General features: G+C 40.4%; 3 protein-coding genes and 2 long non-coding RNA genes across 7 annotated transcripts; 3 read left to right on the top strand and 2 right to left on the bottom strand.

Annotated features, from left to right (window-relative positions):
* Positions 1–1,135: 1,135 nt before the first annotated feature.
* LOC137594871 (uncharacterized) lies at positions 1,136–5,941 on the top strand. Of its 2 annotated transcripts, none has more exons than XM_068314468.1 (7): positions 1,136–1,456; positions 2,573–2,680; positions 2,834–2,947; positions 3,153–3,209; positions 4,165–4,344; positions 4,839–4,952; positions 5,103–5,941. In XM_068314468.1, the coding sequence occupies exons 2-7, from the start codon at positions 2,573–2,575 to the stop codon at positions 5,148–5,150; spliced, it is 621 nt and encodes a 206-aa protein (XP_068170569.1). In that variant the 5' UTR covers positions 1,136–1,456; the 3' UTR covers positions 5,151–5,941. The 2 variants fall into 2 exon arrangements, with proteins under 2 accessions (XP_068170569.1, XP_068170560.1); XM_068314459.1 differs by having other exon boundaries at positions 1,137–1,456; positions 2,573–2,686.
* Positions 5,942–6,931: 990 nt separating this feature from the next.
* LOC137596203 (uncharacterized) lies at positions 6,932–11,403 on the bottom strand. The gene is made up of 3 exons (XM_068316517.1): positions 11,261–11,403; positions 10,760–10,899; positions 6,932–10,623 (listed from the first exon to the last, which is right to left on the bottom strand). The coding sequence occupies exons 1-3, from the start codon at positions 11,264–11,266 to the stop codon at positions 7,923–7,925; spliced, it is 2,847 nt and encodes a 948-aa protein (XP_068172618.1). The 5' UTR covers positions 11,267–11,403; the 3' UTR covers positions 6,932–7,922.
* Positions 11,404–17,640: 6,237 nt separating this feature from the next.
* LOC137597116 (uncharacterized) lies at positions 17,641–19,900 on the top strand. Its single transcript, XR_011035610.1, has 3 exons — positions 17,641–18,400; positions 19,159–19,264; positions 19,771–19,900. It is a non-coding gene; the product is annotated as an uncharacterized lncRNA (long non-coding RNA).
* On the bottom strand, positions 19,578–21,356 carry LOC137597107 (uncharacterized). Of its 2 annotated transcripts, XR_011035607.1 has the most exons (4): positions 21,172–21,356; positions 20,679–20,743; positions 20,435–20,582; positions 19,578–20,089 (listed from the first exon to the last, which is right to left on the bottom strand). It is a non-coding gene; the product is annotated as an uncharacterized lncRNA (long non-coding RNA). The 2 variants fall into 2 exon arrangements; XR_011035608.1 differs by lacking the exon at positions 20,679–20,743 and having other exon boundaries at positions 21,172–21,354.
* A 1,556-nt stretch (positions 21,357–22,912) lies between these two features.
* LOC137593715 (uncharacterized) lies at positions 22,913–27,738 on the top strand. The gene is made up of 10 exons (XM_068312656.1): positions 22,913–23,070; positions 23,162–23,232; positions 23,338–23,458; positions 23,736–23,884; positions 24,017–24,159; positions 24,240–24,402; positions 24,621–24,714; positions 24,854–24,932; positions 25,250–25,323; positions 25,422–27,738. The coding sequence occupies exons 1-10, from the start codon at positions 23,057–23,059 to the stop codon at positions 26,398–26,400; spliced, it is 1,887 nt and encodes a 628-aa protein (XP_068168757.1). The 5' UTR covers positions 22,913–23,056; the 3' UTR covers positions 26,401–27,738.
* The last annotated feature ends 142 nt before the right edge of the window (positions 27,739–27,880 follow it).

The following is a 27,880-nucleotide window of genomic DNA, read 5'->3' as shown; positions in this document are numbered from 1 at the left end:
AATCTTTCCCCCATTTTCAGTAGGTACATCATGACCTCAAGAAGTTAGCAGAGACATCTAGTGGACAGGTTCACATGGCTGCTGACATAACCTAACCAGTCACACGGACATTTACTGCAGACAAAATTATTAACAGATACTGACATTTACACAAACACTTCTAAAACATTAGATTCTTGCAGAACCTTTCATGACCTTCCAGGGGCCGTTTCTCCCAAGTGCTGAAAGATTTGACAGACACACACACACACACACACTCTAGATTTTTGGGTCAATGAAATTATATTATTTCATTACATGATTTTATTGTTTTATTTGTTTTATTTTATTGTATTAAAAACTTTCCACCACAAGTTTCTATCTAGTATTTTTAATTCATTTTTTTTACTGTTTTAATTCACTTTTATTTTAACAGTAATAGCAACTTAAATGGGCAGGAACAGGAAACTCTTCCCTCACATACTATAAGCTGAAGGGTTGGCCAGTCCACTTCCAAGGGCACATGCTAGGGTGAAGGAAAGTTAAACTGTCTTTTGGGATCACATCTTTTTTGACTAACAAAAAGAGAGAACTACTCATGTATGAAATTGATTGAGATCAAATAATTTTAGTTTTTAATTTAATAAAAAAATTTTAAAAAAAAATTGATCTCAATAAATCTTGGAAAGTAAAGGGAGCTGCCCACTGTCTTTATGGTTCGATTTCGCCACTGAAAGAAAAAAAAACAATGATTTCCTTTTCTGAACGGTCCCAGAATAACGTGTTCAAGTTTAGGGATCATAGAAGGTTTTATTGTGATTGTTGACCAGAAGAAGTGTGATCTGGTCAGTTGCTCACTTAAATCCACATAATAATGATACCTTAAATTAATTTGGAATTATGAGAGATCATTTCAACATCTGATACATCTCTTTTTTTTTAAATTTTTTTTTTTTAAATTTCAGTTAATTTAAAACTTGAAAGCCGTCTTCCACCATAAGTCTTTCATCACTAGACATCTGTGGACTGAAGTTGGGCACTATTTAAAATCAACAACGAACTATAAATACTTATAACAAAAGTCATTAATCACAAGTAGTGATAATTATCTATCCATTTTCTTGCCAGGGGTGTTCCTGGAGCGGTGGGCGGGGTACACCCCTGACGCGCCGCCAGAGCGCGGCCACGCAAAAACAAACAATCATTCACGCACAACTTGGAGCGATCTGTCCCGCCTGGCTGCGTGTTTGTGGGGGTGTGAGGTAAGCAGAGAACCCGAACTTTGCACCGAAAGTAATCGAACTCGAAACCGTGTTGCTGGGAGGAAAACAGCTCTCGTTTCCCGCGGTATCCGCGGACCAAACCCGTGTTCCGAAACGACGGATCGTTGACCCGAAGCACGACCCGCCTCCCCCAGACGAGATCCAGCTGCTCCGGGAGAAACGACTGGACGTCACCGGGGGGAAAGTTACACAAGGTCTGCTTTCTTTCTCTTCTTAACTTTCTAACAAACTTTTGTTTTAAATGCTTTGGTGTGGGGGTTGACTCCTGCACCAGACGGTGGTCTCATGGCCCCAGAGGGTCTCATGGCCCCAGAGGGTCTCATGTCCCCAGAGGGTCTCATGGCCCCAGAGGGTCTCATGTCCCCAGAGGGTCTCATGTCCCCAGAGGGTCTCATGTCCCCAGAGGGTCTCATGTCCCCAGAGGGTCTCATGTCCCCAGAGGGTCTCATGGCCCCAGAGGGTCTCATGTCCCCAGAGGGTCTCATGGCCCCAGAGGGTCTCATGGCCCCAGAGGGTCTCATGGCCCCAGAGGGTCTCACTCACACGCCTCAAGTCGATGGGAGGAAAAAAAAAGTCCAAATGACGCGATTAACTCTTCATTTTCACAGTAAACATGATGACGTCCGTCTGACGTCACCAGTCTTTGTCCGACTCGTTCACATGCAGACATCTGGGGTCCCGTTCCAGGTCCAGATGCGCTCCTTTGTCCCCCCCCCTGTGGTTTGGTTTCACATCAACCCTCTGCTTAGACAGTCTTCTGTTATGTCCCTTTGGTATTTCTTGTGTCTTATCTGCTGCTGGAATGAGCAGTTAGGAATGAACACTAGTTGGAGTTAAAAGTGAGAAACATTCTTTGGCATTGTAAGACAACACCCCCCCCCCCCAAGTCTCAGGTCAGCAAGGGGCCATGGCCGTTTGAGGGCTGCAAATTAAGAACATGTGTGGGAACTGGTTTTGTGTGGATATTATAGACTACATTATAGACAAGTTCTAGTCCGCAAAGAAAAATATAAAACTAAGTTAAGTGTTAATATCAGACTAAACAGGTTCATTTCAAGAATGATGAATTAATCTTTAATGAAAAAAAATAGATAAAAACATCTGTTAAATGTTTACTGAAGTAGGGATCAAGAGTTGGTTTTCCTGGAATCAGCAATACACGGAATTTGAATTTGTCAACATGTTTTCTATGACCACTCTTTTCTTGTCATAACCGTACCTTTGTAATAAAAAATGACAATTTTAATAGAAGCAGCCAATTGAGGGACCGTACATATATTTTTCCTCTACTTCCATCTGTTTCTGTCCAGATGTCTGTGGAGCTTCTGTCTGCAAGCAGGAATGATGCCGTTCTCCAAAGCACCACAGTGGGAGGCAGCAAACCTTTACATCGCTTTATTAAGGGGCAGCCCAGCACTGTTGGCGTGAGACACACACACACACACACACACACATAACCCCTCTCAAATCACTCTTAATAAAATGCATATTTATTATATTGTATTGTTTTTAAAATGCTGACGGTGACGCAACTGTTAAGATGTTATATTTTTGATCTGTTTGTCTCTTAGATCATTGTGCTGGTCATGGGCTCATCTTTCTTCATTGTATCCATTGCAATCATGTGGGCGTCCGATAAATACATATGGAGAAGTGTCCCACCTGGTTTCGTGCTGGGAGTTCTGGTTGGTAGCTGAAAAAAAAAAAAAAGAAGAATCCTCCGATTATCACAGTTTGCCTATGGTTTGATTGAGTACTTGTGGTAATTTGAAATATTGTCAGTACTTGATCAGCAGTCCTGTTTACCCATAACCACCTGCTGCAGAGTTTTGTAGCCGGCAATCTGTGGGATAAATGTCAGAACTGCTTGATTTGTGTCCCCACTCATAGTTCATCATAAGTGGAATTCTGTACATTGTGACCGAGCACAACCCAACCAAGAAAACAGTAAGATCTTTTATAATATATTGTATTACAGTAGTACCTTGAGATATGACTTTCATTCGTTCCATGACCGAGTTCATAAGTCAAACTTCTTGTATATCATTCGAAATAACTAAAAAAAATCTGGACGGTGGTTTGTAACGCTCCTGTTGATTTTACAGAGTTGACTTGGCCACCTTCATATAGGAGCTCCAATACTCATCTCTTCCCTCTCGCTCTAGTTCCCTCGGCGACACCTCATTAGGAATCCAGTGTTTAATCTTAAAATCTGCATCTGGATACACCATCTAAATTCCTGTCTAAAAATTCAAAATACAAGGTCCTTGTAAATATTGAAGAGAGATGGAGACTCCAAAGCACCTTGTCTACATCCGACTTGGGTGCCAAACAACAATAAGTCTTAGTGTATAGAGCTCTGAGAACGGCCACAATGTGAGGACATTTCAGTGTGATCTGAAGACATTTCATCAGGGCTTCACACGGTACCCAGTCATATGCAGCTTTCACATCAATGAAAGCGTCATTTCAGACTTTCTGGCTTTCTCAGAGACATGATATATAATAAAGATTACGTCATTAGTTGACCTATTGGCACGGAAACCAAATTGTGTTGTTAGTAAAGGCAAGTTATGCTTGCAGTAAGCAGAGATCCGGTCTCAGTCCAGATTTCACTCATATGTGAAACAGAAATAGAGACAGATCGATGGCTCATAACTCAATGAGTCACTTGTATGTTACGGTATTACTACATCTTGAAGCAATATTGAGTCCACGTTGGAAATTTTTAATCTGCATAAAAACAATGAAGGACTGGAATGATGATTTATTCTAACAGAGTCTTTTAACATTTCCATGAATTAGTTAATAGTCATTTACAGGGCACTCACTGTTATATACAGCATGAGCTATTATATATGTGTGTGTTACTGTTTCCCTTGATCTCTCTCTGGTCATACAGGTAACAGTATCATTGGCTCTAAGTATTGTGAGCCTCCTGGCAGCTTTTTGGACAATCTTCTACACAGCTCCGAGTATAGCAGCCAGTCACTATTACAGACGCTACGATTTTCCTGTGATTGTTCAGGAAAATGAAACAGAGCCTTTCACCACTGATGAAATGCTGATGTCATCTGTAGAGGTGAGTCGTATTTTTATTGATATTATGATCTCAATCACAGATCAAAAACAAGTTCTTTGCTTAAAATTTATCTGAGTCATTTATGTCATTAAAAAATACTATAAGACAACTGTGAATGCACCTAATAAGACTGGCTTACTGGGATTCAGGTAATTTAATTATTTATTATAATATTAGAATAATTGTTTTTCGACAGATGGAAAACAAATCCACTGTATTTCTGTATGTAAAATTCTAACATTGTGTGTATTTCCCAATCTTCATGTTATATTGTGAGTTCAGATTTTTTTTTTTTTTTTTAGAAACAGACAAATACAAAGAAAATCCTGCTAAATATTAGTTTAGTAATTATTTTAGGGTTCAGGAAACTATTGTCTAAAGTACAGTATTAGTATGACACATGTCAGTTTGGTCCATGACTTCTTTTATAGCCCTTGGCTGTGTGTTCCTTAATTTGTTTGTCATGTTATATTGACGTGTATTTGTCTGTCTAGATCATGGCGTTGTCTGTGGAAGCAGTCTACTTGTTCTACAGTATCACAGGAGCAATTATTTTTATTGTAATGTCCATTCTGGCTGGGGCTGCTCTCCGTTCTACAAGGAGTATGGTAAGAAGCCATAAACCACTTTTGCATCTATTATACACTTTGCTGGGATGAAGGGAGCATGTTCCACTCCATGAAAAATTTGCTAAGCATGAATAATTGAAAGATCATTCATGACAAATCAATTAGTGTTCTTCTCTGTTTTCTGTCTAGGCAGTTGTATTGATGTCCACAGCAGCAACTGGAACACAAGTTGAGTGACAAACACAAGAGGAAAAACAAAGAGAAGAGACAAAACTTAGAAAGCCGTTATAGTGTTTTTAGGGTACATGATTGTAACTATATATGAATCAGTTCACCAGCAAGTTGAATTTGTTGAATGCAGTGAAGGTCAGACCATTTAACAGCTATGTTTGGAGTCACCTGTCAGATTTTTTGCATTAATAGAGTTCAACATAGATTAAAATATATCATATTCTAAATAAATGTAATTGCATTTAAAGTTTTGTTGTTGTTTTTTGGCCTTTAGAGAAGGCCAAAATTACATAAATTACATAAATTGCCCGTTCTCTGTTGTATGATGGGACAAATGACTTGTCATCTGACCTTTTTTCCAAATAACCACTGATTTAGAATTTATATTTCAATGATGCTGCAGTTGGGCCCTAAATATTTTACTGATCTTTTTTTTTTTTTTTCTACAAGGTACCACAGAATGACAGGTACCTTTTGTTCTTGAGTGAAATATTATTCTTGGACACAAACAAGTGTGTTTTTGGAGGATTAAAATAGTCAATCAAAAAATGCATTAACTTCAGAATTGATGACTATTTATAATCAGTTCTAGGTTTGGCGAATTTACATTTTGAAAATGTCAAAGAAGCGACTCTGTCAATTGGTCTCGACTATGACTTGGTAAACACATTAGGTGTTAGGAGATCTTACAGAAAGCCCTTTGTATCACACACTGAATTGAATTTTGATTTATTTTTTTATTTCCACTCATTGGAATGTAACCACCCTCTAAATTCATTAAAATATTTTTAAAGCGGTCTTCTCAGCCATCTAATGTTTTGAATATAGCTTTTTAAAGTTGGTGTTGCTTATCTTTTGGATTTGCTGTGTATATTCGTCTACCGATGACAGGTGACTGGTGCTTGGTTTCAGACGTCTTGAGTTACTACCTGCATACACTGTTGAATTCACTAATTTAAAAATTAGCAGATTGAAAAAGAAGAAACTTCAACCAGGAAGGAAAATTGATTATTGCAGCAGTTAATATGTCATAATTCAGTAGAATTGGTGATTGAACTTTTTGGGAAGATATTGATTGAAGGGTAATTGCACTGAGCATGAAATCGACACCAGTGGTGGTGGCTAAGGACTCTGCTGGGAATGATTAAGCTGATGACACGATAAAGTTCACTTTGACACTGGGAGGTGATGGAAAGGCGGAGGGGGATGCATAAAAAAAGTGTGAATGGACTGGAGGATACGTACTTAAAAGAACAGCCCCAACATGATAGGGCTACTGTGTTATTGCATACTGTTAGCTTGACAGCTGATTTGTCATTTGAAAACTCCAAATAAAGACAGCGGGAAATGAACAGAGTGAGGACTGTGAATGACAGGATGGTATGAGAAATAAAGGATCTGCAATAAGAGAGTCTTCCTTGCTAGTTTGGCGAGAGCTTCAGTCAGGCTGCTCTTTCCATTCATCCATCTTCTTGTAGATGAGACAATCGCAAACAGGTACACCTCGTATGAGACACCAGCTCATCGCAGACTGTTAGACAGCTTGAAGTGTTGCATCGTATGGAATTTGTGCTTGTAATTTTGACTGGAAAGACACTACTGGCAAATTTAGAATTGTAGAATATAAAGCAAGTATATACCCGTATTCCTCTTTCACATCTAGGGCTTTCTTACCAAATGTAAACACACTTCCATGATAATGCTGTAACATTTTATGAATACACATGTTTTATAAACAATAATAGGGAAGCAAACATACATGAAAATGTATGTGTGAACATGTCCAACCATGTAAATGCTACCTCGAGTAAGCCGTTTTGGTGTACTGTACAATGTGATCTGTCTCCACCTTCCTGTCCCTGGCAGAAGAATATTGGCAAGGACACAACAGAACATAACCACGTCAACTCATGTTTCAGCAGTAACATCTTTAAGTGCAAACGCTATGACACCCAATATGATGTCCTCACAGAGGACATATGAGACTTCTCAGGCAAATCACATAGAGATTTATCTGTTAAAAAAGAACAGAGAACACAATATCATTCAAATCATGTCATATCTGTGCTACTCCTTCACAACTGTCGCCAAGGATTGTGCAACTCAAACAGCTTTACACATTTTTATACACAAGTACAGGATTATATGATAGAAATCACACAACAAACTAAAAATATACCTCCACTTAATTCAGATTATATAAGATCACCACATTAATTAGACTTTAATACCCAAAAACAATATTCATATTTGCGCTATTAAAGATTTTCCTAACAATCTCAAAACCGGAAATAAAACAACAGAAAAAAGGAAAGGTAAACAATGACATGCATAAATTAAGAACTGCAGGTCTTTCTTTTCAGTTGATATTTGCCTATAAAACAAAAGTAGTTTGTGAGTTGGTATATCGCTGTGAACAATCTGAAACAAAATTATGTCAAGAGGGAACCAAATTATGCACTAGAAAAGAAAAGGAACAAGAGAAGAAGAAGCTCTGCTATATTTAGTGATAATCAGCAGCAGTTTCATCACTGTTGATCATAAATGACCCTGTTTGTGTAAAATAATGTTTCCGATTGATCAACAATTTAAATAATATATTTACTAAAATATACTGTTTCCTTTTTAAAAATTTGACAGTTTTCATAGCACTATTTTAATTAGTACTAATAATTCATCTTGGGTTTATTTGAATTGCCATATTCTCACACTTATATGTTTGATTTGTTATAAATGTTCGTCAATAACACTCTACATAAGTACCCTCTCATCATTTTCTCACATCAAAGAGGCAGGGGACTTTTGAAAGTCACCACCAAGAACACAACGCTGGTGAACACGCATGTGCTCCAGGACACGGTACTGGCGTGAAAAGGTCATTGGACAACGAGGGCAGGGGAAGGGTCGGACCCCGAGGTGGCTCCGCATGTGTCTATTCAGAGAGCCTCGCTGGCTAAAGGAGCGGCTGCATAAAGTGCACTGGATGGGGTAGTGACCAGGAGGGGACAGATGAGCTGGTGTATTTCTTGGCGTGCTGGCTGAAAGGTTAGACGGTATGCAGACAGACAAAGTAGACGACACATCGGTTTGTTCAGAGTCTGGCACACAAGGAGATGAACAGGCTGTCAAGGTAGTTGTCTGGTTGTCACCCTCCGAACTACGACTTTTATGTACAGCGTCAGCTGCTGGACTGCTTTGCACTTTGCCATTAGATTTTCTTTCTCCAGTACATGTTTCTGTGACCCAAACTTTAGTCTCGGTCTCATCAAAACTCTCAGCCACTTCTCCTGTCCCTGGTCCGATTCTTCTTTTTGTTGTTTTTGCTGATGATGTTCTGTGCTGTTGTTGTCTATCATTATCTCCAAGCGTGTTTCCAGATGTACTTGTCTGGTTCAATGTATCCCACTCCTCTAGTTCATCAGACCTGTGTCTATAGGACATGAGTAATTCTGCTGGTTTGTCACTGATGTCCAACAATACTACCTGGTCTGTAGCAGCAAAGTGCTGCCTCCAAGAACTGAGACCTGGACTGGCAACGGCACCATCTACGCTGTACTGATCTGAATGACCGGGTTGGCTAATGTCAGAGTTTTTATAATCTGGGTCAATGTGTGGTAACTGTGTTTCATCATTAGGTATGTAGTGATAATATAGACGCCCGTGGTATGACTGGCCCACAACGTGGTCAGTCAGGTTGTCCTCAGACACTGAAATGTTTTGGAGTGACTTTGAATCTGAGGTTGGAGAATCTGAGTTATTGTCATGTTCCAGAGACATTTGGGCAGTAGAATTACCCGCAGCTACATCTTTGTCATCATGTTCATCCGGGCAAGAGACTGCATCTATCGTGCTCTTCTCGTCTCTATCCACAGTTGAGTAGTGATCATGTTGAGGTCCACGGCCATTGTGGTTGATATCCCGTTTTTTCATATCAGCACTTGGATCTTGTGCCTGGATGAACTGCTCTGCTGATGCATTTCCCAGCAGGGATCTGTGGTGATCTGGTTGTTGATGTTTGGGGGTAAAATAATGAAAACTGTCAGTTTCATCGGTTTTATATTTGAATCCTTTGCCTGTTCTGTTTGTATCCTTATTCTGTGAAGGTAAATCATCCCTACAAAGTTTTGTCAAGTTTTGAGATGAAGCACAAAAATCATGCTGAACATCATCATCTGTATTCTGGGATAATTCAACATCCATATGTTCATCACGGTCTGTCCTGCTGCTGTTATGTTCCTGCTCCAGCATGTCTGATTGATCTCCATTCGATTTAAAGTATGAATCCTTTCTTGCATATTGATCTGAACTATACTTGAAATATAATATCTGGGTTCCAGTATGGTCTCTATGGGCTCTGTTATCCTGATCCTGGTTTCCATAAAGATTTTTGTGCTTTGTCATCATGGCCTCAACAGTTCCATCATCATCTGTAAATCCTGATTGTAAGTGGGAAGCCCTGCCAGTGCCAACGGGGGCCAGAGACTCTGGGTGGTACAGAGGGACTGAAGACGCCTCTGACAAAGTCGCTGTACTGCTGTGACGAATAACAGGGACTGCCCCACAGCACAGATATGGTGGTGTAGGGGAGTGTGAGGACCATTGCGAGGAAGAAACATTGACCTTAATGTGGCAGGATGACAGATGAGGATGGAGAAACTGATGGGCCTTTTGTGCCTCTTCTCTGTTATTCTCCATTTGACTAGACTGTGTCTTTTCCATTCCACTTGTCTGCTTGCCTTGTCCTTCTGCAGTGCAGAGTACATCCAAGCTTCTTACGTTCTTTTCTGTTCTGACTGGTTCCTTCCCTGTGCTCGGTTGTCTTCTCTCTGGTTTTACAGCCTCAGCTGAGTAGAACTGACCCTCTGTCACCTCTTTGTCCACTCTTGATATCCTGTTCATGTTAGTAGTGGAAGGGATACTTTGATTTATATCCTGAGGTGTCACCAAGGTTGTTTGCCTGCGGTCTGTATTTATACTACTTTCAGTGCTTTCAGGCGCACTACAGCCGGTGCTTGCATTGCTTAAAGGGGTTACATGAGTTCTAAACCAGTTGTCTGTACTATTCTCATTTCTGCTCCTACATATATCTGTGTCATCCAAATTTTTACCCTCTCTGTCCAGCGTATTTACACTACAGGTGATTGATGATGATGGCGGATACTTATGAATCATATTGAAAGTTTTACAATAAGTATCATTAATGTCTTTATGTGGCTGATTTTCAGCAGCTATATTATTTGCATTGTTCACCATAGTCCTCAGTGTCTCTTCCAGATCATCCATCTGCAGGTGACGGGCGGCAGAAAGCAGATTGGAGTATTGCTGCTGGCTATTAATTAATGGTAAAGTCCCTCTGTAAATGTAGTCCAGAACAAGCCTCAGTACAGCGTCTGACAGGCATGGAACCTGTAAATCCAATAGGGTGCCAGTGGAAGATAAGATAGATGCCAACACTGGACTAGAAGCTGCCAGGACACACCTGGGAGGGCAAAGAACAACTATGTGTCACGTTGAAAAAAGAAACACAACTACATTTACGCAGAACTTTCTTTTTAAATTGCTAGTTTGTGTTTGCTGGTGTGTTTGCCGGTGATAAAACACTTTATGTTGCTCACCTGTGGGCTAGGTAAAGCTGACCTGGGTTTTGTCTCAGTCTGATTACACCGTCGCAGAACTGGGCTTGTTCTCTTTGGAGGTTCAGACTTGCCAACAGTGATGCTGCGTGGCTTCCAGCTGTCTGGACATAGGATGCAACCTATAATAGCAAGTCAGAGCAGTTACTATTGCAAGGTTGAATAGAATGTTGAAGTGCGCTCAACTGTACAGTTGTTAATAGTCTGTACTTTTACAAAAAGAAGTCAAGTCGCTTTGCATCATATATCTTGTTGTGAAAAATGAATTGCCACTCCAAGATTTCATAGTTGCTAAAACTTTGCAGGTTAGTGCAAACTAGTGTTAGTTATGTTGTTGCTTTTTCTGCTTACACCTGCTGTCTGTTAAATTTTGTTTTTTCTTTTATGCTACAAAAATTTGTAAGCAATGTTTGTCACAATGAAAGCCGTGGACGTTAACCATGCGGTACATATTCATACGGTAAAAAATTAATATTTTCTTACCTCCATGTCAAAGTGGCAGAAGAACAAAAAAGCCGACTATATTGAGATGTGCTGTGTAGAGCGTCTAGCTGGTCGGCTCCTGCCGGCTCCGGGGTGTGAGTGAAAGAGAAGAGCCTGTGTGTAGGCTAAATAGTTTCAGTCCACTATCTACGCATACTCACATTCGGAAAACAATCACACGCTTTTCATATTGGGTGCTCGGCATGACGTGGGAGGACAGGTGCTTATATGGTGTGTGCTGGTGTCCCACGTCAGAATTTCCATGGCTTGTTATTGGAGGGTGACTGAGACTGGCCCACAGAGCACCAAGTGGAGATCATAGAACTGTAGCTAAGAGAAACGTTTCCATTCACATAAAAGAAGGTAGTTTGAGAAAATGAAGTCTTTGAAATACAAAAGTAATCAGTAAACATATAATGACACATGAGTAGTGATCAGGACAGATACTGAGACAGAATAATCTTCCAAGGCTTACTGTCTTTCTCTTTCTCTGTCTCATGCAAAGGTTTCAAAGGTTAAGGTCAGTTACAGAAGCCTCTTGTATGAGGTGAAGACCAAATGCCTGAAACTGCAGTTGTGTCAAACTGAATGTCTAAACTAAAAGTTACATGTAAGTGATCACTGATGCCCTGAAAATAAGTACATTCTATCTGATTTCTATCTGGAAAGGAAAGCTCCTCCTGTGTCAGTATGAGGGACATACCTCCCACTGACGCTTTGTTGACATCTCCATACTCGGCCATTTCTCCACCCTTCCACCCCATGTGCTTGTCACGGTTTTTAATCTGCGCAGCGTTCTGAGGTTACAGCCACAGGACTGTGTTACGATCCACAACCCAGTAGTACATTTCCCTGGAAACAGTGTAATAAAAATACTATTGCATCCCACTCTATCACATAGGGCTCCATTCTAAATAAATAGAGTGGTGGAACACACAACTTAAAGAATTTCATATCAAAAAAGTTGGTGCTGAATAGGAATATGTATAAAATATTTATCACATACATGCAAACAATGCACATTTATTCAAATACATTTTATTTATTTTATTGAGATATTTCAATTTTTTTTTACCCTATTTGAGAAGACCTTTTCTCTGTGTTAAAATGGGCAGTTGTAAATCTGTTCGTAGGTCAGTGAGATTTTATTCATGCTCATGCGTATAATTTTAATTGTTCAGAGTCTGAAAACAAACTTTATGTGTCCTTGTGTTTGGATACTGAAGAGATTGCTTCAATACTTTCAGAGGAGAGATCATGAGGGTGTTGAGGTCGTCCTCAGCTACCAGGCAAGAGGAAGACCAAAGAGAAGGTGGAAGGATGTAGTGAGGGAAGACATAAGGTTTGGGAGGAGGATGCAGAAGAGAAGTAGACACATTAGGCGATGCCTAATGGGACAAGCCGAAAGGAAAAGAGTGCAAAAATGAAAATGAAAATGCTTTTATTTGACCCATAGGACAGCACTTAACTAATATTTGTTTCTTCTTTTCTTCTTCTCCTTTTGACTTTTCCCTTCAGGGGTCTCCCCAGCCAATCAGTGTCCTCCATCTAACCCTGTCTTCTCATCCTCTTCTCTCACACCAACTACCTTCATGTCCTCTTTCACTACATCCATAAACCTCCTCTTTGGTCTTCCTCTAGGCCTCCTGCCTGGCAGTTCAGAACTCAGCATCCTTCTACCAATATATTCACTATCTCTCCTCTGGACATGTCCAAACCATCTCAGTCTGGCCTCTCTGACTTTATCTCCAGAACCTCTAACATGTGCTGTCCCTCTGATGTACTCATTCCTGATCCTATCCTTCCTGGTCACTCCCAGAGAGAACCTCAGCATCTTCATCTCTGCTACCTCCAGCTCTGTCTCCTGTGTATGTGTGTAATAGAATTAATTGTTTTCATTTGATTCCATCCAGGAAATTTAGATGTACCCAATGTAAAAACAGAAAATAAAACTTTAGCAGCAACACAAACACATACTGGACAATAAGACTGTACTAGACAGACAGTACCTTGGCCTGTTACCATTGGTGGCATAGATGTAGTTGCATGCCAAGGAGAGAGGGCATCCCTTGGCACACACTACTGAAACATCACATTCTGGAACTATACATAGAACAACTGAAGGCTGAAGCCCAGTTAACAAAAATAAATGGACAATAAATTGACACCTAATCTGGAATACGTTGGGGATTTTTTTTTTGGAATAAGTATAGTATGTCACACAGATGTTCAGTAATAACATGGTTTATTAAAAATGTACACTGTTGTTCCAGATTAAAGTTGCAAACACAGTTATTATCAAAACCAAAAAGCACAATCAGACTTAAAGATTTAATAACCGAAAATGCTGATTGCAAAAGTGCATGACTGACACACAAGTGATGGTTACACTAAAGTCAAGGTTGTATTTCCTAGTTTGATTGTTGAACTGATTGGACTGAAATGCTGCCAAACACAGACACCAAATATGGAAACAACAGAGGCTGAAGTTTTCTAAAAAACAGATATGACTGTAGGTAATATTTTCTACCATTGTAACTTTCAGTACAAATGAAGACTTGCTTTTTAAACACAGGGCAGATGTGAGCTGCCTCTACATGCAGAAGCGCTGCAGGGACATTCTGCATATGCATATATTTTCTGCATATTTTGTTTATGAGTCGTGGAAGGTGGGAAAGGGAGTCCTCAATGAAGATGTCTGGAGAATGTTCGTCTTCCATTTTAACATGTAACATCATCTTCGTCTTGCTCTTTCTTTTACTCACACATCGAGGACATTGTAGTCATGATATTTTTTGGCTGCTATACTTAGCTCATTGGCATGGTACTGTACACGCTCATCCCTGCATTAACACCCTTGAAGAACACACAGTAGCAGCAGGTGAGCGGACACACACACACACACACACACACACACACACACACACACATACAGTATATATAGGATTGGGGAACATTCATTCATTCATCTTGCTGGCCTTGATTGCCATGTCTATACAGTGCCTTGCTAAAGTGTTGGCCCCCCAAAACCTTGTTAACATTTTGCCACATCTCAGGCTTCAAACTTAAAGATAACAAACTGAAAATATTTTTCAAGAATCAGCAACATGTGAGACACAATCGTGAAGTGGAACCAAATTTATTCAACATTTTATATTGTGTTTACAAATTAAAAAAACTGAAAAGTAGGACGTGCAAAAGTGAGACCAAATGACACGCAGGTCACTCTGTTTGTCATTGTTGTCATTTAATTTTTAATTTTTAATTTTATATACTGGTTTGATCCCCGAAGGGAAATGAAATTTAGGTCAACATTGGATCATTCAGAAGTCATCAGGGAACTTCTGGAGTCGGTTAGCTGAGCTGAGAGAACAGGGGGCCAATGTTTTTGCACATCCACCGTGTCGCCCCCCTATATCATATTATATTACATTATATTATTTTATGTCATGTCACATATATCAAATTATATCATATCATGGCGCGAAGGCACAGAACTGTAGCCTCACAGCAAGAAGGTTCCAGGTTGGATTCTTTTCAGTGAGGGGATTCTCCAAAGGCCATCTGGAAGAGTGTGTATTATGTTGAAAGACCTGAAAGACCCGATGACACCGGGTTACATTACTGATGATGTATGATGCATACACACACACACACACACACACACACACACACACGCTGCCACTGTTGACTCATACCTTTGGACTACTTAGAATGACCAAGTCACCTGGGTTGCATGCTTTTGGTGGTGGGAGGAAGCTGGACAAAGTGGAGACACAGGGAGAACGTCCAGAAAGCCCCTGGATGGAACTGAACCCGAGGCCTTCCTGCTGCAAGACATCATGCTGTCCATGACCTCATTCCACTGCCAGGCATTAATGATGGCTGCATACATAACGAGAAGCAGTTGTACTCATGAACTGCTAAATGTACAAATAGCAGAAGAGTGTAGATATATCTTCCTGTTGAGCCTTTGAACAGCTTCTCCTCTATCTTTGGCGTTTAATACACAGAAGACTCTGTACACATTTCTCAGATCCTTCAGCTGCCAGTCTGGTTTTAAAAAAAATGGTTTATAAAAAATGGTGTAAAATACTTCTGGACCAATCACCTGCCTTGTTCTCATCATACTCCTGGAACCAAGAATTAAATGGCTTCATCATTAACGGTCTCACTATTGCAGACTGCAGTTTGTGCCAGATCTCCTGGGGTGATATGAAAATTAATTTTCAATGAGCCTCATCTTTCCGCTGTCCAAAAATAATCCAAATAACTGCTGATCTAATCTTATGTCTCGTCTTTTTTTGTCTTTTACTTTATTTCTTTTTTTTTTTTCTATGTGCAGGATGGGAGGACTGATAATCTCTTCACTACTAGGAGGCCTGTGGCTTTTTATTCTCTAATTTTTCATAATGTATAAAAATGACAACTCCATACGGTGAGCTGGAGTCTTCTAATGGAAAGCTATAAGCAGGTCTCTTCTTTGACCAGTGGCAGTGTCCATTTGACACCTATAGGTGTGAAGTGCTTTGCCCTGGTAATTAAGGTTCCGTCCCTCTGACACTATGACAGAAGGACATCATAAATAGGTATTGCTTGGACTAAATCAATGTTATTACCCAAGAAACAGAATACATTTCAAAAGTTCACACAAACCAACTATTACCACTACAGTTGTACTATACTACTACTACTAACAAGATCAACCACAACAGTATAAGAACAACAACAATAATAATGATGATGATAATAATAATGAAGATACATATGTTGTTTGGACAGCTGAAGCTTTTCCCACCAAAGATCAGTGATTGGAGTGTATGGAAACACACATCTCAGGACAAAATGAGCTGGCTGAGACTGCCAAGATGACAGTCTTAGATTACTCACAGTGAAATCCTAGCACTGTTTGTCAGTGGTGTGAATGCAATAAGCCCTCCAGCAATATGTTTTGATGATGGATGGTATTTCAGATACATTTCAGAGGCCAAGTTACGAACAAACCCATCTGCTGATGGCGTTCAGTAAGCAGTCTTGTAAGTAATCAGTATAATCAGTATTGATCTCCTGCACAGGACACCTTAGTATCTTCTGGGGTCTACCTGTGTCTCAGCTGTCATGCAGAATTTTTCAGTGAGCGATATGATGACTTGGGCTGTTCTGTGGAACTAATACGCAGCCACCACATAAACACACGTGGCCATTTCTGCAACCAAATGAGACAAGCATTGCACTCATGGAAAGAACTTACAGTATATGGGTAGAAAGATTGGTATTCTAATAAAGACTTAAAACATATTATGCTATCTGGGAGTGTCTTGATTAAACAGCTAATGCCATGCACACATTTGACTGGAACAAATAAACTATTTGCATGACTAGATGTAACAACACATGGGGGAAGCAAATGTTTATTTATTGGTGTAGTGTAGTACACAAACTGGGATGAGAAATAAACAACAGACATGTTCTCTAGATGTAAGATATTGTTGAATTAATGTTAATTAATGTATTGTGTTTCCAGACAAATGCAGTGAAATTATCAGACAGAACTGGAAATTTGACATGATTACATTTTATTTTAGCTGATCTTACACATCTTATATTTAACACATGCCTGTTAACACCTTAAACTGCAAGTACTGCACTTCATAAGGTTGCACGTATGCATTTGTTCAAGCTCACTAATAATTACCCAGTATGAACTTGAGAAAGGAAAGTCAAGGTGTTGAGCAAATCACATGAACTGTAAGTCTGCTTCCCCCTGATGGTTAAAATGTGTCTTGCACATCTTTAATGTTCTCATATGCACATGAAAAAAAACAGCAGTTCCACATCTGTAAGAACGTCAGTAAGTATAAGAAAGCATAAATGAACTCAATGTAATCCTTACACAGGTCAAGGAATAAAACAAAAGTAATAAAATCAGTTGTAATTTGCAAGATGTAATGTGCAATTTCCTCTGGGATTTATAGAGCATATATCTGCCTATCTAATATGTTTTGTGAATTGTGCTTCACTGTGTGGAAGATGGTGAAAGATGGTGTCTCAGGCTTCAACCTGGGACACCATGGTTGGTTACCAAGAAAAGGACAGGGAAATACCCCTCACTGTGTCTTAACCTACCACGTTAACAGTAGCTCAGAATTTACTCTTAACATTTTGTGCAACCCTGCAAGCATGCTGCAACAACACTGGCTACTTGGTGGAAGTCATAACACATACACGTCTCTGTAGTTTGCAGTATGTACATACCATTAGTCAGTATACATTTTCCATACATTAATCTTTTATTTGTTATTGACTTTTTTAAAACAGCTTCTCCTTTGTTTTAATAACACTATGGGTAATATGAAAGACACACGTTGTTGTTCAAAGGGGCCCTATTATGAAAATCCCACTTTTCCAGGTCTCTACATATACATAGTGGTCCTCCCTAACCCGACCAACTCCTAGAATCTGGTAAACAAACACTTCCTGCATCAATAGATATTTGGACTTTTAGGAAGTCATGGCTCTGAACGACTGGATTCCACCATAAAGCGCTAGAATAGGTATTCTTGACCTCAGACTTTGCACTCTGCTATTGGACAGAGTATTGGACGATACTGATTGGTGGACATGCTCAGGGGCGTGGACGATACGGAGTGTTGACACGCCCAAGGGCGTGGCCATCCCCAAGTCGGACGTGAGGCAGCAGTCTGTTGGAATGGCGTCCATCACAGGGAGACATGATAGTTGTTCAGGTGTTGATTCTACAAATCAACACCAGCGTTTGTTTTTAATCCCATCAATGGAGAACAGAACAGACCGTGGTTACATTTCATGTTTAATGTCTCTGTGCAGCTACATCTCCTGCTCGTTAGTTTGTGTGTGAACCACTTCACTCCAGCCTGTGTTAGCAGAGAGGGTCAGTCCAGACGGGGCTTTGTCTGAGACTGGTCCTCATTCAAGGATCACTCCCCACCATAGGGACCAAGGACCTGCACCCTGGACCAAGGACCTGCACCCTGGACCAAGGACCAAGGACCTGCACCCTGGACCAAGGACCTGCACCCTGGACCAAGGACCAAGGACCTGCACCCTGGACCAAGGACCAAGGACCTGCACCCTGGACCAAGGACCTGTACCCTGGTCAAGGTTAGTCTCACCACATTTATCTTTAGCAGTTGTCTGTTAGCATGGGTGATCAGTGCTATGTGGCTAATTAGGTGGTGCTGCTTTGTTTGGTGTGTGGCTACAACGTGTGTGTGCTAAACCTACAGTACCTACTGTAGGTACAACCTGTGTGTGCTAAACCTACAGTACCTACTGTAGGTCCAACGTGTGTGTGCTAAACCTACAGTACCTACTGTAGGTATAACCTGTGTGTGCTAAACCTACAGTACCTACTGTAGGTACAACCTGTGTGTGCTAAACCTACAGTACCTACTGTAGGTACAACGTGTGTGTGCTAAACCTACAGTACCTACTGCTAAATCTGTTTTCTTTTTGCCGGTTAGCATGAATGAAGTCATGCTATGCTAGGCTATGTAGGGAGGTCTGCTTTGTTTCGCGTTTGCGTGTTGTGTGTGTGTGTGTGTGTGTGTGTGTGTGTGTGTGTGTGTGTGTGCGCGCACGCTCCCACACGTGTGTGCGTGCTGGACCTACAGTATAAAACTAAAACACAGTAAGTTGGTCTCATATTTTCTTCTCTATGATCTTTCAGCATAAATAAAGTCAGCTAATGCTAGGCTAAGTAGGGAGTTGTGCTGTTTCGTATTGTGTGCACGCACGTGTTAGATTCGATTGTTTGTTGGTTGTCATAGGGACAATGCACACAGGTCTGTCCTCCTTATCCAAAATCAGAACATTGGTGTCCTGAAATTAGTGTCCCTCTTCCTTGTGCATCCTTTCAGCCCACAGCTTCAAGGGACGTGGGGGGCCAAACTGACCCAGGGGACACCCATCCTGTTGGTACACAGCTGTCCTGCAGGACTCTTCATTCCCACTATTGAAGTAAAGGTATGTACAAGTCATATTCCATACAATGTTTTAATAAAATTGGTTAAAAACACTAATTTTCTGAATGCACATGTGTTGATAGTAGTTCGGTAAAAAATGATAGTGTTGTGTATTACAATTTTCCAGAAAAACAGTAAGTGAAGACTTTAGTATAAAATTTTTGAGACAGATTCATGTATGTCATGTATTGTTTTGGCTCCTTATGTCGTTACGTTTGGTGTACCCCTCTACAAGATCCACGTTCCAAAGGCTTTTGAAGGGACAATGCAGAGTCAAACCTCACAAGACAGAGACAACATTCTGTTAGTGTTGCAATATTTTAATATTTCAAACAAATATGTTTTGAAATTCTGTTAGTAATTGTTCACAACAAAACACAGTAAAAAGTAACCATACAAATAAATTAGTAGCAAGTACCAGGATGTATTTTGAACACAATTTTTCTAAAAGAAATGAATCAAACAGTATCAATAACTAAAGATCTATCTTTGTGTTTTATTGAACAGGTTTTGTAGCTGACATGTTGGACCTCATATGTGACAAAGTCTTGGTGGACCCCGTGCCATACACAACTGAGATGTCCATTCCTCTCCCCGAGAATCTGTCTGCCCAGGATGAGCGTCCGGACAAGGAGGAGGTCATTGCCAGCTACATGACCAGGGTCAACCAAGACTCGGTCTAAATCCAGCGTAGTGGCCTTTGTCTTCAGGAAACTCCTGGCGTATGTGAAGGACCACACAGGCTGGAATGACGACCCGGATTCTGTGTCCTAAGTAGCCCCAGCACCAGCCAACAAAGGGGCGATAGGCCAGATGTCTGCACCATCTGCAGAAAAAGGACACAAAACTATTTATTTCACAATGTTTTCAATCCTGAGTATTACAACTGTTGTTGATTTCCTGATAGGATGGCTCTTGTGTTCTCATTATTATTGGATGTATTGTTTTATGTGAATAAATGCTTGTATATGTCAACATAAATGGATTGTGAATACCAAAAAATGTTCAACATGTCTATTAATAAGTTAAAAATCAAGGTGTCGCAAATACAATAAAATAGACTTTGTTGTACCTATATATGTCATGTTACTGCATTAATGAAGGAATGCCTAATGAAGCAAAATAAGACATAACTAGTTTTTATTCCGACATTTTTCAAAGAACGACTTACCGATGTATTGGTCTCAGACTGAAGGGCCACACTTGGCCCTCAGTACGTGAGCGGCCCTTTGTAGGGTGTACACGTTTAGGCACACAGGCTGGAACCCAGGATGTTGAGTCATGCACGGAACCTCATCAACCTGCAGACGGCTCCTAACCTACAGTGAGAAACATGGTAAAGGTCATTTGAATTTATAATGGTAAAAGTAGCCAAACAGAGACATAACTTTGTGGTGTAGCTGTGAGCATGCTACCTGTGGTGTCTCCAAACAGCACGTTTACTGCTGTAGGCATACATTCTTAGTGTCCACAGGAACACCTGTACAACAGGTGAAGACATCTCAGAATAGAGTAGATTAACGCTACATTTCAGCATTAACCTGGTGTGATGGTAGCAGGTGTCAGCTCCGTGTGTCTCGTCACAGAGGACTGCCTCAAACATTTAGCAGCTTAGTAACGGGTTAAATCAATGTGATAGAAAAATAAAGTCACTTAGCCGTGAGCAGGAGCTAGCATTAGCCACATGGTAATAACTATAGAACCACCATCAGACTTTACTGTCACTTATAGAAATACAGGAACATTTTAACAGTAAACACATCTGTACACATACTAAACACATAATAAGACATGTGACCTTATTACTGTGATGAGAGGCAGGAGTAGAAGCTAAAGTAGCTACCGGACGATGCTAACGTCCTGTGATGACGTAGGTTACACAACAAAACAACAGAACCAACTAAGTACCGTTCACACGGACGAACCAATCAGAAACGTCCTGCTGCAGCCGCACAGTCGGTGTTTCTTTAGGAGCTTCTGGGTCCGACTCAGGGTCATGAATGTACGCCGACACGACGGGTCCTCCAAACGCCATAATGCTAACAAACGTACCGCCGGTCAGTGTCCCGTTAGCCTAACGCTCTACGTCAGAGGGGCGTGGCCGAGGTGAAGGAGGCGTGGCCAAGCGGGGCTCATTAACATACTGCAGCCGGAGGCCTGAAACGAAGCGTTTTGTGAGGAGCTCAGATGAGGGATTTTGAAAAGCTGATATTTAGGACCACAGATCACTTTAGGTCAAAATATTTGGAATACAGTCTAGTTGGACATCTGGTAGCTGAATGACATTAAGTTAAAAATACATAATATGGGACCTTTAAAATAGACACCAATTTGAACAACTATGTCTGTAAATAACTGTTTGATATCCCAAAGTTCAACAGTCAATAATCTTGGAGTTACATTAGATTCAACTCTCTCTCCTGTTCTCTCTCTCAGGCCTTTGTGTGGTGGATCATCGGCAATCGGTGACCTCTGTCAGCTTCCGTGGCTGGCGATATCTTAAGTTGAATGATGGATCTGCATCACCATCCACTAGGAGAGTCTGGTTCATCTCATTTGGTTCTGCTGTGGTTTTTGGGTTTTGGCAGGGGTAATCAGACACTGTATTTTGTTTAAGAACGATGACTTAGACATTATTTGGTCTGTCCTCAGAGTGGTGGATCCTCTGCAATCGGTGATCTCTGTGTGCTTCATCAGCTGGTGGTGACTCGCTCTACTGGATGGATCAGCATGCTTTTTTCGTACATTTATTATTGTTACTGTTATTGCTATTGTTTTTTTGTAAACCTGTGCATGCGGTATCTATTGCTTTGTCTGTCCACTTCTGGAAGATGGGTCCCTCCTCTGTAGTCTTCCTGAGGTTTCTCCCATCCATTTTTTACCTGTTAAAAGGGTTTTGGGGGAGTTGTTCCTTACCCGATGTGAGGGTCGTACTGGTCGCAGTGCACAAAGGTCAGAGGGATATCGTCCGTGTGCAGATTGTAAAGCCCTTTGAGACATTTGTGTGAAGCTTGGCTATATAAGAATAAATAAACTTGAAACTGTAAAGCCTGAACATGTATAAATACAAATCTCTTCTACTTTATACATATTTTTAAAAATTAGCATATGAATGAATGCGTATTAATAGCAGATGAATATGGAATATAGACATAACTGCTACATCTGGTCAAAAATTTTCAAAATAATAATTTTTGTTTGCGCCACACAAAGCTGTAGAACTATTAGAAAGATATTATTCATATCCACTTGGTATTTAACAGTGTCCTCACCTGACTTATCCTCACCACTGTGTCGGTTTAGAGCATAGTAAGTCAAATAAAATACGGTCCAACTCTCCTATGAGGACAGGAGAACAAAAAACAATTTAAGAAATATATATATATATATATATATATATATATATATATATATATATATATATATATATATATATATATATATATATATATATATATATATATATATATATATATATATATATTTCCCATTTATTTTTTTAATCTTAAATTTACAGGCTTTCCAACACCATCTAATGGCCCTTGCTCATCGGATCGTTGTACGCTGGGGGCCAGACGCTCCACTTCCTGTGCCCGTCCGGTCCGGGAGGAGCGCTCGTTTACGGAACATGTGAGGACATGTGGGCGGGCCGCACTTCCCCAGAATTCTACCAGCAATGTTTTCGGAACAAATTCCCATAATAAGAGCGTAAGACTGAGCGCTCAGCAATCCACGTCCACTCTCCAAACCGGGTCGGAGCTGAGTTGGATGGAAAGCCGCTGATATTTTCAGCATGTTGCTTCACAGGTAATGTAGATTACCGGGAATTTCCCGAGCAATAAAATAATCCAACGTGTCGCTTCAGTCTAAATGGAATGTCTTGTTCTGTTTCTCCCAGGCGAGTGTGCGCTGGAATTCCTTTTGTGTTGCTTATTTTTGGGGATATTGCGAACGTATTGAGTCTCTATGGTACGTATGTCACCCTGTTGTCCCTATCCGGACTTTAACTTCTAGGCTAAAAGGGAATTTATGAGAAGTCATTCTAACAAGTCCCTTCCTGGAATGCTTACTTAGAAACGACAGCAGGCCTCGATCTGGACTGTACCAACGACTTAGACCAGCTGATGTCGTGCGACTTGGAAGCGCAAAACTGCACTGAATACAAAGTGAACATCCGGAGCAACGATGGATACGGGTTAGTATTTTAATTTTATAATTTTTTAAATTTTTATTGATGAGTATGTGTCCATCCGTCCACCCATCCATGTTTTTGTGAGTTATCTAAGTTGTTATAATCATGAGAAGGGAACCAATAACTATAAATGTTGGTAATTTTCAAACACCCAGCAAATTTACAGATTAACACAGTGGTGTTAATCTGTAATCTGTCAGTGGTGCACAACAAAATCCCTGCGAGTGGGTGTCATGGTAACTGAAGACTTTTGATGCAGTCCTTGTCTCTTCCTCCACAGGGAGGTCGTTTGTATTTTCCAACAGTGTGACAGTGGTCGGTGTTGTTGCTCTACCTACATGACTCTTATTCATGGCGAGACTCACACCGCAACGCTTTGGAAGAGAAGTGAAAACATGGGGTCCAAAATCATCAACGTAGCACAAAGCTGTAAGTTCACAACTTCTGAATGAATGAGTGTTTATCTGCATCCGTAGCAACAGGATGATACAGAACCAGGATATGTTGGAATGAAGCAGGAAGTAGGTTGGACTCATTCCCGTACTCGTCTTTTTTCTGCAGTCAAGCCCAGAACCCCAACAATCACATCAGTTGAAGAAATCAATGGGAATTTTCATGTCAAATGGAAGTCAAACATGAATGACACTGTCAATGATTACTTGATCGCCCAATTAAGTTACTATAAAAAAGGGGACACCAACAAGGTAGGAGTGGTATTAGTGGCATTGTTTAACTATAACCTCAAACGTCTTGGAAATATTCAGTTGTTGTTTCTCCACTACAGATAGTTAAATCTGAGAAACCGACTCTGGTCGATGGACTGTATTCCCTCGAAATACCTGGCCGTAATTTATCTCGGAACACAATTTATTTGGTCAGCGTGAAAAGTTATTCAAGCTTGAGTCCCCGCTTCAGTGACAGCAGTGAAGAGAGGCAGTTCAAAACTAGTAAGTGCTCAAATTGTGTTGCTTTTATTCGAGAAGGCTATGTGTGTGTGTGTGTGTGTGTGTGTGTGTGTGAGGTTTTGTGTGTATTGTGTGAGCTGTTGCTTGGAACTTCTAACACATGCTGAGTGCAGAGCTAAAACCCACACAACAGGCAGTTCTGTCATATTTCTGTTGTAAGCCATGTCATCTAAACATGCTTCACGCGTGTTACTTCACAGGCCTGTCCAGTGACATAATCCTCTCAGCCATCATCACCATCGTCTGTTTTGCTGCAGCTATTACTGGTGGCATTTTATACTGCTGTTATGTAAAGTAAGTCTTGCAGATAAAAGATTAACTTGTTGCTGTGTTTTCAATTGTATTGAGAGGCTTAAATACTCGAACTGCATTTACTGTAAATTTGTGTCACATTTGTATTTTTGATTGATTATTTGTGCTGTGGGGTTTTAAGGGCTAAAGCCAAATGGTGGGATATCATCGCTGATAGTCCAAATCACAAACTTCTCGACATGCATCCGAGTGTGCCACAGGTGAGAAGCTTGACCTGACCATGACAAAATTCAGATGAAGCTATAGTTAATGCATCTATATTTTGTGTTGGCTTTCAGATACAGAAAACAATGCCGCATGTCATCTGATGATAACAATAGTCTGAAAACTCTTGTCTGCAAAGAAATCACTTGTAATATTTACAGAAATATGAAGAAATTTATGTACAAATAATTTATTTCCACAGCTAAATAATTTGTTTACAGTAGAATCAACAGCAAAACTGATTTTATAAGTTGTCTCTGCTCAAGTGAGACGTTCCAGAGCTCTACTTTTATCGTTAATATTCTTGTTGCAGATCTTGAAGCCAGCGCTGCCGGTCATCTCCTCTGTTTCTGTGGAGTCCTGTGTCTCACATGAAAGTAAACCATGGTAAGTATGGCTGTTCAAGTAGATTTGCAGCACAAAACATGCCCTTAAGGATTTCCTTGTCTCTATATTGGTGGAATAACCGTTTCCTCTGCATTAAGGCGAAAGGAGTCACTGAGCAACAGCTACAGTGGGGATTCTGGGCAAAGCAGCGAGATCCAAACAAACTCTTCGTCTCAAAGTTATGCTACCACGGAACCTGCCGATATTATCGCTGGAGTTCAGGAGGCCCTTGGGAAGGCCTTCGCCAATATAAGTCCCATATCACCTTTGACCACCAACCAACTCATAGAACTAAACAAACACAGCAGCTTGTTCTCCTCTCCCTTCACCCTCTGTGATGTTAGAGCTGATGACTTGAAAAGTGGGTTATATGACATTGACAACAAAACGTATTCCAGCTTCAGCATCCCACATCAGAGTATGGCTTACAGGTCACACGTCCAGACGCCAGCTGAAATGCTTTGTGACTCTGCTTACCATCCAAGTCAGGGTGACTCTTACCAACCAGTACCAACTTGTCCGCTTGTAAACTTTCAAACAGCCGCTTCAGCTCCTTTGCCAACAGACATGTTTTATCAGCAGTGCAATGGAGGTCCGGGGAGATTTTCAAACATAGAAGACTCACATTTGTCGCCCATCTCCAGTGACGCCAACAAACCTGAACCAAGTGATTCTGTGTCCAGAGGCGAGACTGGGTGCGACAACTCTGATTGGGTGGCTGGTGGAGCCGGACAGCCAAACGTAAAAACTGAGACCACCGTTACTGATGAAAATTCTTGCTGCAACCTGGTGCCTGCAGGGTCGCAATGCTTTTCTCCAGTGGATGATGCATACAAGCCATTTCTAAATCTGGTGAAGAAACCTGATGTTTTGTTTTCTGAAAAGAGAAGTGGAGAGGAAGAGACTCATTTTAATAAACCTACTGAGGGATTTATAACCAGGATGCCTCAAACCTCCTTCAGTTCAGTTCCAGGTATCACAAACAATGTACAGCATAACCAACAGAACCACCACCTTCAGCTCCAAAGACCTTTTCCTGTTTTGATGACTGTTGACAGCAACTATAAAATCCTGTAGGTCTGAATATTTAATGCTCCAATGTTTGGGAGTCACATGACAGGAGCATGAGGACAATACAACAGGTGATGGATCATTTAAAAGCACCTGCTCTCCCAACAGGTCATGTAAATGTATTATTTATATCACTATTTTTTTACATTCACGGTTTCTTCAAACGCTGTTGAAGATCATACGACATGATTGAAAACACAGTTAATCAATCCTTAATAAACTGAATTGACACTTGTTTTTCAATTGTAACATGGCTTTTATAAGGTTTTTTTTTACAGCAGAAAAAAAGTTTTTCAATATAAAAAGTTAAACTTTAATTTAATACCTTAAATAATTTATTAGTACCTTTTGATCTAAAAGCCAAATTTTGTGAAAAGAAAGCTGTAATGTTTAGGAGAGTGACAATGTGTGTTTGGAACAAATGCTTGAACGTAACCGCAATTGCCTGACTAGTCATTGTTAAATTGCTAAAAATTAAAAATGTAAGAATAAAAGTGTATTCCTTGAGCAGACTGTCTTAAATCATGCCTTAACTTCCACCCATTAGTATCAGTAAGCCTTTAATAAAATATGAGTTCAGAGAGTGGCCATTTGTGGTAAATTGTTAAACATAGTGTTAATGAAATAAACCAGTAATACTGAGCCTAAATAAAAATGTACCAGAGGTGATGAAATGCAGTCTTGAACAAGCCACGACAGTTTGTAATGTGAAGCCTGTCCCACTGAGGGTTGTGAAATGACTTCCCTGTTGCTCTTCCCTGAAAGTGCAGAAATGATTCCACAGAAAAATGTGTCACCACAGTGAGTTGGCTCAGAGGAACTCCTACATAAATGTGTTTAGTCATTGTGGTTGTGGGAGGATGTGAAATGCAGCGCATGAACGCTGTGAAATAATACACACAAATGTTCATCTAATCTAATGATAAAGATCTGCATTTGTTTGTTTAAAAATTAAGATATTTAATGTAAATGACATAAAACCCAGCTGGCTACACACCAAAACAAATTCTAAGTTGGATCATTTGACTCAGGTGGCGCAGGGGTCAGGGTGTTGCCTCACAGCAGGGTTCTGGGTTTGATTCCTCTCTGGGCAGTTTGTATTTTCTCCACATGTCTACCTGTTATCTTTGGGTTCTCCGGCTTCCTCCCAGCATGCACCAAGTGGTCCATAAGTGTGAAGGTGAATGGTTGTTGTCATGTGGCCCCACAATGAGCTGGGATCTTATCCAGGGTGTACCCCACCTTAGCAAGCTGTGATGTGCTACAGGGGACAGATTAGTTGCCATAGAGGAGATGTCAACAAGAAAATGAACCAATGGACTCCAATTAAAATTAAAAAGTCAACCCAACATTGTTGTCTCTAAGAATCGTTTATTATATTAAGAATAAAATGCACTTCTATTCTTAATACATTTTAAATTTTTAGCCATAATCTTTAGTAAATGGATATATACATATCTAAAGTGTGTGTGTGTGTGTGTGTGTG

Source organism: Antennarius striatus, chromosome 1, assembly GCF_040054535.1.
Source record: "Antennarius striatus isolate MH-2024 chromosome 1, ASM4005453v1, whole genome shotgun sequence".
NCBI lineage: Eukaryota > Metazoa > Chordata > Actinopteri > Lophiiformes > Antennariidae > Antennarius > Antennarius striatus.
This window is presented reverse-complemented; position numbering and strand designations above follow the sequence as displayed.

Coding starts and splice junctions, on each gene's coding strand:
- LOC137593715 (XM_068312656.1), top strand. Junction 24,403..24,620: donor AGAGAGGCAGTTCAAAACTA/GTAAGTGCTCAA, acceptor GTTACTTCACAG/GCCTGTCCAGTGACATAATC. Junction 24,933..25,249: donor TGCATCCGAGTGTGCCACAG/GTGAGAAGCTTG, acceptor TTCTTGTTGCAG/ATCTTGAAGCCAGCGCTGCC.
- LOC137596203 (XM_068316517.1), bottom strand. Junction 10,624..10,759: donor CAGCTTTACCTAGCCCACAG/GTGAGCAACATA, acceptor TTGCCCTCCCAG/GTGTGTCCTGGCAGCTTCTA.
- LOC137594871 (XM_068314459.1), top strand. CDS start 2,573: ATGTCTGTGGAGCTTCTGTCTGCAAGCAGGAATGATGCCGTTCTCCAA. Junction 2,687..2,833: donor GGCAGCCCAGCACTGTTGGC/GTGAGACACACA, acceptor TTTGTCTCTTAG/ATCATTGTGCTGGTCATGGG. Junction 4,953..5,102: donor TCCGTTCTACAAGGAGTATG/GTAAGAAGCCAT, acceptor TTTTCTGTCTAG/GCAGTTGTATTGATGTCCAC.